This window comes from Myotis davidii, unplaced genomic scaffold (assembly GCF_000327345.1).
Source record: "Myotis davidii unplaced genomic scaffold, ASM32734v1 scaffold2325, whole genome shotgun sequence".
In the NCBI taxonomy this organism is placed as follows: domain Eukaryota; kingdom Metazoa; phylum Chordata; class Mammalia; order Chiroptera; family Vespertilionidae; genus Myotis; species Myotis davidii.
Window position 1 is genome coordinate 78,336 of NW_006295913.1, and position 12,105 is coordinate 90,440.

Here is a 12,105-nt window from a genome sequence, read left to right on the forward strand (position 1 = left end):
CCGCGCTGGCGCGGGCGGTAGCTCAGATCACACTGCCACCCACCCCGCTTGCCCCTCCCTGCACACGGCAGGCCAGGATCTCACGCTAGGGCAGTGCAGTGGGATCTGCCTGCAGTATGCAAATTAGCCGCCATCTTTATTGGTAGATAATTTGCATTTTGTGTTGATTAGCCCATGGGAGGCGTGGCGAAGATACGGTCAATTACCATGTTTGTCTATTAGATTAGATGATAAGAGGCATTTCAGAATTGGTGGGCAAAAAACAAATTATTCTACAAATGGAGTTAGGAAGACTCATTAATAATTTAGTAAAAAGAAACTCAGATTACCTACTTTACTCCTTATTCTGAAATAAATTCCAAGTGGATCAAAGATTTAAGCAAAAATTAATCCACAGAAAAATAAGCAAAAAGGGAATAATTAAAAAACAAACACTAAATTGGAGAAAAAGTATAAATTAGTCATTTACTTGGGGGGAAATAGTAAAATACACATTTTTACCTACCAAAATGTCAAAAATTAAAAGTTTAGTAGTAATAGAATGGTTGGAGTGTAGGAAAACAAGTGTTCTCTCTAATTGGTTGGTGAGAAAATGGGTTCAACCACCTGTACAGCAGTCATCTCTAGAAGTGAAGCCCATGTTATGAAGACCATACAGTTTTACTTTTTCAGTCATGTTCATTACTTTTACAAGGGGAAGTTATGATTAAAAGTGTGTTAATAATTATAGGCGAAGTTACAAGAGTCCATTGAATATGAAGACTTGGGAAAAAATAATTCCATAAAAACGATTGCGCTAAACCTGAAGAAGTCAGATAGGTAAGTTTGGTCAATATTAAATTAAGTTGAGGCAGAATAGTTATATAACACAAGTCATTGCAGAATATATTCTGCAAGTGTAGTATTCAAATTTAATTAGTTTGTTACCATAAAAGTACAGGTTTTTTTTTAATGTACTTTGTGCATTTCAGGAAAGGATCCTAAATTATCAAAACCAAGAAAATAAATTTTGGCTCTCTGTGCTGTTTTCATCTTATTGTCCTTTTATGAAATAAATCATCTTACTGAAATCTCATTAACTGTATTATCATTTTTTGCTGTGAGGGAAATGTACTGAGATTGCTAAAATATTTAAAAACAAATATTGAGCACCTTTATTCTGTGTAATTTCTTTCTTCTTTGCTAACATTTAGGTATTATCATGGTCCAACTCCTATCCAGTCACTACAGTATGCAACAAGTCAGGATATTATTAATTCTTTTCAAAGTATTAGACAAGAAATGGAAGCTTATACACCCAAATTAACTCAGGTGGGTTATTTATATTGTTTGAAAACCAGAATTCCCACACACCCAATTACTTCCTTATTTTATGTGCACAACCAACTATATAACTAATATTTTAATTGTGTTTAGAAACATATTTCTGCTAAATAAATACAAAAAAAATCAAGAGGTAGAGAGAAAAGGTATTTGGCTAATTCAAGAAGCATCTGTGCCCTAACCGGTTTGGCTCAGTGGATAGAGGACTGAAGGGTCCCAGGTTCGATTCTGGTCAAGGGCATGTACCTTGGTTGCGGGCACATCCCCAGTAGGGGGTGTGCAGGAGGCAGCTGATCGATGTTTCTAACTCTCTATCCCTCTCTCTTCCTCTCTGTAAAAAATCAATAAAATATATATTCTTAAAAAATGTTTTTAAAAAAAGAAGCATCTGAAGATAATATGATAATGAAAAATAATGGCTTTTGTGATTGCTAATTTTTTCTTCCATATACACAGTTTTGTTGGTAAAATCTTTCAAAAAATACCTTCTGGTCATCACTTTCTAACTATTCTGTATGACCTCAGTATATAAAATAAGTATGTAAAACAGAGCTCATTATCTGTTCTTTATTTTTCCCCACCCTTATTTATACTTTAGTTAATCATCAATTTCTGTCAGGCCTTCAGTATTTTTTTTTTTATTTCATCACCTTCTTTATGCAAACCTGATCAGTTTTCCACACTGCCATTACAATTATATTTCTAAAACCATAATTCTGATCTTATCACTCTGCAGCTTAAAAACCTTCACTGTCCCCTTTTGTTGCCACAGCAATTATCTGAATGCCTTTGTCTGGTATGCCAGACCCTTTATAAGCCTTAACCCACATCTTGTTCTGCCTACAGCCATATCTCCACCATTCCCTTCCACACATAACAAAGAGTCCTGTGTTCCAACCTAACACACTAGACTACCCAGAGTTGTTTGATCATACTATCTTCATGCTTCCTGTGCTTTTGCTCATGCTTTCTCTTTTCTTAGAATGCCCTTAATCTGTTCTGCCATGGGAAACTAATAATAATTATTCAAGACTCACCTCAGATTTCATTGCCTCTGTAAAGCAATCCTTAATATACCCCATAATGAGTTTTTTCCATTTCTCTTTTTATAAATACTGAGGCACTGAGTTCCTGCCTGACTTTACTGTAGTCCTCATCACATATTGGGACTTATATTTACTTTTTATTTTGAAGTAATCTTAGATTGACAGGAAGTTACAAAAAATGTCTTTTGACCAATTTTGAGAGTAGATCCCTTTATTCCTAAATATTTCAGTGCGTATTTCCTAGAACAAGATATTATCATAAGTAATATCAGTAAAGTTATAGAAACAATAAGTTAACATTAAAAAAGTATTATCTAACCTGAGTTCTTACAAAAATTTCGCCAGTTGTACCACTAATGTCCCTTATAGCAAAAGAAGACTTCTTGGTCCAGCATCCATGTCAGGTTCATGAGTTACATTTAGTTCCCATGTCTCTTTAGTCTCCTTTAAAATGGAATCATTTTTCAATCTTTCTTTGCCTTCATGACCTTCATATTTGAAGAGTACAAGCCATTTTTTTGTGGCATGCCCTCAATTGAGTTTCCCTAATGTTTCTTTAACATTGGACTCATATTATGTATTTTTAGCAGAAACACCACAGAACTAACCTGTAAATGATGTGTCATCCTCACATCAGCAGGCACATACTTATTTGTCCTAACTTGTGATATTAACTTTGATCACTTGATTAGAGTAGTATTGGCCTGGTTTCTCCACCAAAAAGTTAATATTTTTCCCTTTGTAATTAATAATTGTGGGTTATTTTAAGACTGTAAATATTCTATTTCCCATCAAACTTTTACCCACTAGTTTTTTAGAATCCATTGATGATGCTTGCTGAAAACAATTATTATCATGGTGGTGGTTAAATGGTGATTTTCTAAATCCATCATCCAGTCTTATCAGTTGACATTCTACTAAAAGAAAATTTCCTTCCCTTCTCCTGTATTTACTTATATCAGCATGGATTCTTACGTTATTCTATGGGTTATAAATTGTTGCTATTTTTTTCTTTTTTTAAACTAAGGTAAAATTTACCCTTTTTAGTGTATTGTTCTATGGGTTTTAATAAACATACACAGTTGTGTACCACCAACACAATCAATATAAAAAAAAGTTTTGTTGCCCCCAAAAATGTACCCGTGCCCCTTTGTAGTCAGACCTTTTCCAAGCCCTTTGCACTGGCTTCTTTATGTTTCTGATAATGTTCATCAGTTGAGCACCTCCTTATTTTATGTTTTATGGCACAATGGGATAGGTTTTTGAGGTTCATCTTATACTTTACCTGCCCCAGTCACAGAATCTTCCTTTTAGTACTGAGTAGATTTAGAAACCAAGATCCCAGTATTGGGTGTACTCATTGCTATTAGGGTGTAATTTGCTACTTGTGTTATTGTCTCCTCAGCAGACAGAACTAGGAAATACATATATGCATATATATCACACACACACATTTGGGCTTATTTGACCATTTCTTTCCTTCTAGACTGTAATTGTCCAATATCTGGCCATTGGGCCCAAGAGACCCGCCTAACTTTTTAAACCTGTGGTTAGTCTTAAGTATTTCCAGTCTTCCCCATATGTACCCTTCCTGCCCCCCCCCCCAATTTGATTTTATTATCTGAGAAACATTGAGGCATGAAGGCCCAAGAGATTATGTGTTCTCAGGTGTATATACCTGAGTGCAGCCAGGAGCTAGTCAGCAAGCTCAGTAATCACAAGTTTTTGGTTACAATGCATTATAAATATTCTGACAAAAGGAAATAGCAAAGTAAACTTCATGTCCCCTTGACTCATGGTTGTTATGTGCTATACTCAATACCAAGCTTAATTTTTCTTCTCTAGCCCATACATACATGGATTTATACTTGTAAAAATTCCATTGAAAAACTTTGGACACACTAATCCTGCACTTGAAGCTATTCACCAAATGATTTGTTCCTCTGTAGCCACTGTGCCTGGCACTTGTGGGCGCTCATTGAGTAGATAGGTCAGTTATGTCCCTGAATGTTGATACTGACACAGTACAGAATACATTCTTTCCTCTTTTAGCTAAGTATATTCAGTTCTTTGATGACAAATGATGTAGTTCTGCTGTGTTCCCACCCCCCACCCCACCCCTATCCCCCAGCTCCCAGCAAGGATACATGTTGATTTACTTGTTTCTTTTTCTTAAACTCAGTTTTACCTTCAATGGTAAGAGTTCACAAGTTAAGTTGAATTGGTGCTTAAGAAAAGGTTTGACAAGGCAAAAGTGTGTGAGTTCGGGGGTACCTGTGGACTTGCTTAGTATTCCTGGAAGATTGGTATATATTCACTTTCTACACACACCGTGTTTCTGTGTAAAAAGTAGTAGTTCACTCTGGTTGCTATAAATTATATATTTATACAGTAATAAAACTCAACATTTTGCTATAAAACTGAAATGTTAAAAAAGATAGCAAAAAAGAGGGAAACTACTTTCTGTGTTTTCTTTCAGGTTCTCTCAAGTAGTGCCGCCACCAGCACCATCACAGCACTGTCGCCTGGAGGAGCACTTATGCAGGGAGGGACACAGCAAGCCATAAACCGTATGTGCTGGACCACCTTCTATTGCTGTCTAAAGAGCACTTTGAGAGGAGAAGGGCTAAAATTTTATTGGTGTTTTTTTGGAAATTTTCTGGGATATTTTTTGTTGTAATTTTTATGCATCCAGATCCTGAAACATATCTAGACAATAACTTTGATTTCAGAATTGTCTTAATTTTACAAGAAGTGGCACATTCGTAGTCTCCCTATATCACCCTAAAAGCTTTCCTTTTTCCTCACCTGCCTCTTAGAATAAAGGGAAACCTAAAAGTTTTTCCAGAATCCCAAAGGAATTTAAATTCTGTGATCTGTCAGCCACAAAATCAGTAACATATCTCAGAATAGCACATCCTGGTTTGGCAGTGGCAACGAGTGCATGTCCTTCTTTCCAAGACTATATATACGGGAAAACAGCTTTTATCCCATGGGCTTTTCTTTTGCAGAGATGGTGCCAAATGATATTCAGTCTGAATTGAAACACCTGTATGTGGCTGTTGGGGAACTTCTTCGGCACTTTTGGTCCTGCTTTCCTGTTAATACGCCATTCCTAGAAGAAAAGGTAGAACCAGTTCCAAACACAGCCAGCTATTATAGTAGTGTGACTTAGTGAGGTATTATTTTGAAATTGGAAATCTGTATTGTTTACCATGTAACAGACAGTGGGATAACTGCTTTGCATATGTTATTTAAGCCTCACAGCATCCTGATGGAGTAGGTATTGATACCAATTTTAAAGATTAAGAAACTTAGGTCCAGACCAGTTCCATAACATATGATCATACATCTTAAAACTTGTATTTACCTCTAAGCCACTGGGAATGATTAAAGAACAGAGACCTAAAACAAGTCACATCAGTATAATTATTTGGTATGTTTTTTAGAAGTAATAAAATCTAAACTGAGATTGATGAAAAATATAGTACTTGCTATTTAACACTAAAATCTTGTTAACCAATTAAAGGAAAGTTGGCAGATAGAAAAGTATAGTATTAATGGTAGTAGTTTTACTATATAGATTATTCTTTAAATTTTTTAAGAGAAAGACAAATGCCCTATTAAAAATAATAGGCAAAAGAATTTTAACAGACAACTAACTCACTAAAGAATGCAAGTGGCCCAATAAACCTAAGAGGAAATTTTCATACTCACTAGTATTCAAATAAATTATCTTTAAAGATAACAGTCAAAGAGCATTTTCATCTAAAATCTGCAAAAGAAAAAAAAAACTTAAACTGATCATTTCTTTTTAAATGACTTGACCCAGACCTAGCCAGTTTTGCTCAGTGGATAGAGCATCGGCCTGCGGACTGAAGGGTCCCAGGTTCGATTCCAGTCAAGGGCATGAACCTTAGTTACAGGCTCCTCCCTGGCCCGGGACCTGGTTGGAACTCGTAGGAGGCAACCAGTCGATGATTCTCTTTCATCATTGATGTTTCTATACATCTATTTTAAATGATGACTTGGGTGAGTATTTAATGACTGAAAGATGTTCATATTAAACCTAGTGAAATTTTAAAATAGTATGCACTGTGTATTTTCTGCATATATACATTTATACACATGCACAAAAAATGTCAAGAAGGAATAGCAACGATTTGGAAACAACCTAAGTGCCCATCAGCAGATAAGTGAATTAAAAAACTGTGGTACATCTACACAATGGAATACTATACCGCTATAAAAAGAAGGAACTTTTATCATTTGCAACAGCATGGATGGAACTGGAGAGCATTAAGTGAAATAAGCCAATCAGAGAAAGATAAATATCACATGATCTCACTCAAATGTGGGATATAATGATCAACATAATTTGATGAACAAAAGTAGATCCAGAGACAAATGGTAGGGGATGTGTTGGGGTTAGAGAGCAACCAAAGGACTTGTATGTATGCATATTAGCGTAACCAATGGACACAGACACTGGGTCGGTGGGGGCTTGCCTGGGATGGGAATGGCTGAGGGGGTCAATCAGGGGAAAAGGAGACATATGTAAAACTTTAGACAATAAAAAATACAATAATAAAATAAAATTTTAAAAAATGTCGGGAAGGATATGAGTTATGGACCAAAGTATTAATATAATAAGTATGTTTTTATTTTCTACCTTTGGCATTTTTTAAGTTTTTTCTACAGCAACCATTATTTGGGGATAGATTTCTTTTACTTTTAAATTTTTAATTATCTTGCTTCTCTGCCTGGTGGAGCCAATTAATCTTTAAAAAAATAATAATAAAGTAACCTTCCTTAGTGCATTTTTATCTTGATCTCTATAAATGCTTTGAGATTGTAATTCATTATTTCTTTCACCTTTTGTAGGTAGTGAAAATGAAAAGTAATTTGGAACGATTCCAGGTTACAAAGCTCTGCCCATTCCAAGAAAAAATTCGAAGACAGTATTTAAGCACAAACGTAAGGCAACAATCTGATTTTGGCCTGATTTTCTTTTTCTATGTAGTAAAATGAGACTAACTTTGTTTTCATGTAAATGAGTAGAATACATTGTTTTTCTCTAACTCAGAATACTGTTTTTTAACTCTAAAATAATAAATATATGTGTGTCCACCAATCACAGTAAGAAATAGAACATTTCCACCCTGGCCGGTTTGGCTCAGTGGATGGAGTGTCAGCCTGCGAACTGAAGGGTCCTGGGTTCAATTCCGGCCAGGGGCATGTACCTTGGTTGCGGGCACATCCCCAGTGGGGGGTGTGCAAGAGGCAGATGATCGATGTTTCTAACTCTCTATCCCTCTCCCTTCCTCTGTAAAAAATCAATAAAATATATATTAAAAAAAAAGAAATAGAACATTTCCATACCCATAGGTATTCCCTGAGGGTCCCTGTCAATTACCTACCCCTCACTCATACCCCTCACTCGTAATCAAGGCCATGATTAATGAGGCATTTCTAATAATCATCTCCATGTTTTTCTTTATAGATTTACAACCTATGTATGTGTTCCTAAAAAATTTATTTTTGCTCTGGCCAGTTTGGCTCAATGGATAGAGTGTCGGCCCATGGACTGAAGGGTCCTGGGTTCTATTCCTGTCAAGGGCATGCACCTTGGTAGCAGGCTCCATCCCAGGTCCTGGTCCAGGCAGGTGTGGGAGGCAGCCAATGGATATATCTCTCTCACATCAATGTTTGTCTCTCGCTGCCTCTTCCACTCTTTCTGAAAATCACTGGAAAAATATCCTCAGTATAGGATTAATAACAACAAGAAATACATATCTTGAAAGCCAGAGTAATAAGCATGAACCTAGCAACGCAATGAAAGGCAGAATTGCCACTGTGATAGTAAATTCAACAGCCCCTGATTGTTTACATCAGGGTGGGGTGCTGGATGAGGTACTGAATGAAAAGTGTCACTTTGTGCCAGGGTTTTTAGCTTTGTGTGTGTGTGTGTGTGTGTTTCTTAGAGGAAGGGAGAGGGAGAGAGAGATAGAAACACCAATGATGAGAAAGAATCATTGATTGGCTGCCTCCCTCACACCCCCCACTGGGGATCGAGCCCACAACCTGGGCATGTGCCCTTGACCGGAATCAAACCTGGAACCCTTCAGTCCAAAGGCCAGTGCTCTATCCACGGAGCAAAACCGACCAGGGCTTAGCTTTGTTTTGTTTTGTTTTCAATATATTTTATTGATTTTTTTACAGAGAGGAAGGGAGAGGGATAGAGAGTTAAAAACATCGATGAGAGAAAAACTTCGATCAGCTGCCTCCTGCACACCTCCTACTGGGGATGTGCCCACAACCAAAGTACATGCCCTTGACTGGAATCAAACCTGGGACCTTTCAGTCCGCAGGCCAACGCTCTATCCACTGAGCCAAACCGGTTAGGGCTTAGCGGTGTTTTTAATGCAAGACTAGAGCAACCACAAAAGATTGTTTTTGTGTGTGTGATGCAAATCCTTTCAAAAATGATAGGAAAAAATAGTATATACACACTCAGGACTCAATATATCCATAAGTAGGATAATCAAAAGGAGTTTTATAATTGAAAGCTGAAAAATCTGCATCAGTAAGGTTTTTAGTAAGTCTTTATACCCTAAACATTCTAAGCTGTTTTTTCTCAAAATATAACAGTATTAGTTACCAGAAAAGCAGCTTGGAGAATCTTGGTGCAGCAGGGCAAGGATGATTTTTGTTTTTGTATCATTTTTAGTTCCAGACAGAACTAAATAACAACACACACACACACACACACACACTCTCAATGATAACCGACGTAAATAGGAGGTTTTTTTTTAACTCTCCTTCAGACTGGATCTAAGTCATTGACATGCTTAAAGGATTTAGGACTTCCTGATTGTTACCCCAATACTGCCAGAATTGACTTGGAGACTTTAAAAGACTTTTGCTTCCAACCACATAAAAAATGTCTGCCTCCAAGGAAACAGATATTCCAAAGACATTCTACCTCCCGAGTCTTCATTAGCTTAGACCAGTGGTCAGCAAACTGCGGCTCGTGAGCCACATGTGGCTCTTTGGCCCCTTGAGTGTGGCTCTTGCACAAAATACCGACTTCTGCGCATGGGCCACGAAGTTTCAATCGCACTGTATGTGCATGCCCACACATGGTATTTTGTGGAAGAGCCATACTCAAGGGGCCAAAGAGCTGCAGTTTGCCGACCACTTAGACCAATGTGGTCCTATTGACTTCTGGTTATGTCCATGATGAGGGCAAATTTTTTTCTACTCAAGATACGTAGCGCTGACCTCAGCTATGAACTACTACTTGTGTGAAGCATTGAAACCATTTAGATTTTCTGTAATCTACTGGGTTATATTGGAATCCTGAAATGTTGGAGCTGGAAAGGCCCTAGAAAACATAGAAAAGTGCTTCACAAGATTGGCTATGCAGCAAAATTAACTGCAGGAGCTTTTGAAAATCAAAGATTCCTGGGTCTCATCTCAGACCTGCTACATCAGAATCTTCAAGGGAATGAGACATTTTTCAAATGTTCTGTAAGGTAATGCGAATGCCACTATCTTGACCTCATTTAGCAGAAGAAACTGAGGCCTATCACACAGTTAAGACTTTCAGGTTGTCCTGTAACTAGTTAATGACAGGGCAGACATTACAACCTAGACAGAACAGGTGAATTTCCAGCCACTGCTGTACCCCATCATCGCAAGTTTCTGTACAAAATGTGTCTGATAATAGCTTCACAGAGGGCTTGCTCGTTGCCTTATTGGGGAAATGCAAGTGAGCTTTGAAACTGCACTCTGAAGTATATGCCAGATCTGAATCAGAGGCATTGACTTCCCAGCCCAGTTGTTTAAATGTCCTGCTTTGTTTTTCAGTTGGTAAGTCACATAGAAGAGATGCTCCAGACAGCCTACAACAAGCTCCACACGTGGCAGTCACGACGTCTGCTGAAGAAAACGTGAGGTGTCTGTGGCTCTTACAGGTTTTGTGAGATTGAGAGAACTGTGACCTACAGTGACTCTGGAAACCTGGCCTGACAGGCAGATGATCAACAGAAGTGCAAGAAACGTCTGCACCACGCCAACTCTCAGAGCTGATGCTATTGTACTTGCACATTGTGAACTGAAAGGAAAAGAACTGATTAAACTAAAAGCTGGGGAGGTAAACTAAGGCAGAACCAAAATGAGCTAAGTTGCAAATATATATATATAAATATATTTTTTAAAAAGACACTGTTTACTGCAGTTACTCAGGAACTGCTTTTGATTCATATTAAGCTGCTTTCAGAAATTAAAAAAAAAACACAACACTTTTTAAAAGGGTGCGTTGATAAAATTCGAGGTTTTTGTTGTTTTCTGTGTAAATTTTTTTTCTAAGTTTATGGCACAGGGTACACCTTAAGTATTTCTCCTCCATCCCCCACTTGGATCCTCAAGTTTTACTGGATTCTAGTTGTACCTTACATCAGTAAGTTAAAGAGAGTCCTTTAAAGCAGGGCAGAGGGAGACTGTTGCTCAACCATCAGGAAACAGTTGTGCTCAGAAGACATCATTGGTCCTGTGTTTCCTACGGAAATGAGACAATAAATATTGCACTGAATGTTTGTGGTTTAAGTCCCTAAATGATAAAGAGGGAACAGAATTTGCAGAAGTTGTGTGGGGTTTTATGCAGAATTTTGTCAGAAGACAATGGTGCTGCATGTTCTTCTTTGAGTGCAAATGTACATTGCTAAGATTTTTTTTAAGATAGCATGTGCTTTGAAAAAAGGAAATTGCATTTTTAAAGTTTAAAAATCTTACGAGTGAGAAATATAAGAGATCTTACTTATTTTCACTTCTTTAGAAAAATAAAAGATGTTTCTCATATCTTCTTTTCTCCAGTATCTGACTGTTACTATCCTTGGCAAATTGATAATCATTGATGAAAAGCCTAAATGCAAAAAAAAGAAATGTTCTTGTTTCTGGAATCCATGCTGTGCCCTATTTTGTTCCTAATAGGATCAACTGTTTAAGACTTTAGATGTCTTACATTAAAAGTTACAGGAAAAAAGTAAAACTTTTATATTATAGATGCACTTTTAACTGTAACACATCTTGTGGTTTCTCATTATGTTTTATATTTACTTGGGTGCACTGCAGAGGGCTATTCATTCTCTTTTAAAGCCATTATGCAAGCTGGTTATCTTTAATATAATGGCCACAGTAGGTCAAACCCTGTTCAGACTGGTAAAAGGAAAGAGACAACATCACTTTCTGCTTCATTCCTCCTGTTTCTTTCATAGCAGGATAGTAACGGTGTAATCCCTTACACCTTACAGTTTTACAAAGTACTTTAAAAATGTATTATCACCACAACTACTCTAAGCAATAGCATTGGAACAGATAGAAAAATGTTTTAAATAGAAGAGTATGGACCCTGGCCAAGTAGCTCAGTTGGCTAGAGCAGTGGTCGGCAAACCGTGGCTCTTTGGCCCCTTGAGTGTGGCTCTTTCACAAAACACCACGTGCGGGCGCGCACTACAGGGTGATTGAAACTTCGTGGCCCATGCGCAGAAGTCGGTTTCCGGCCTGGGCAAGGCTATTTTGAAGAAGTGGGGGGTGTCGGTCAGACGGGAGACGCAGCGTGGGGGAGGCGAGCGCGATTTTTGCACAAGTTGAGTGAGCCAGTCAGCAGTCTCGTTGTGCAGTGGTTAGTGCTAGTCACTTCCGCAAATCGCGCGCGGGTGGCAAAAGATAGATG

At 37.7% G+C, this 12,105-nt stretch overlaps 1 protein-coding gene across 1 annotated transcript in view; it reads left to right on the plus strand.

Moving 5' to 3' along the window:
- The window catches only part of GTF2H1 (general transcription factor IIH subunit 1), a 33,307-nt gene extending 22,076 nt beyond the window's left edge, over positions 1 to 11,231 (plus strand). The window contains exons 10-15 of the mRNA XM_006770895.2: positions 731 to 819; positions 1,194 to 1,311; positions 4,849 to 4,939; positions 5,381 to 5,496; positions 7,254 to 7,346; positions 10,242 to 11,231. Of these exons, the coding sequence (XP_006770958.1) occupies positions 731 to 819; positions 1,194 to 1,311; positions 4,849 to 4,939; positions 5,381 to 5,496; positions 7,254 to 7,346; positions 10,242 to 10,328 (594 nt within the window). The 3' untranslated portion in view covers positions 10,329 to 11,231. The remainder of the gene's footprint in view (positions 1 to 730; positions 820 to 1,193; positions 1,312 to 4,848; positions 4,940 to 5,380; positions 5,497 to 7,253; positions 7,347 to 10,241) is intronic.
- The last annotated feature ends 874 nt before the right edge of the window (positions 11,232 to 12,105 follow it).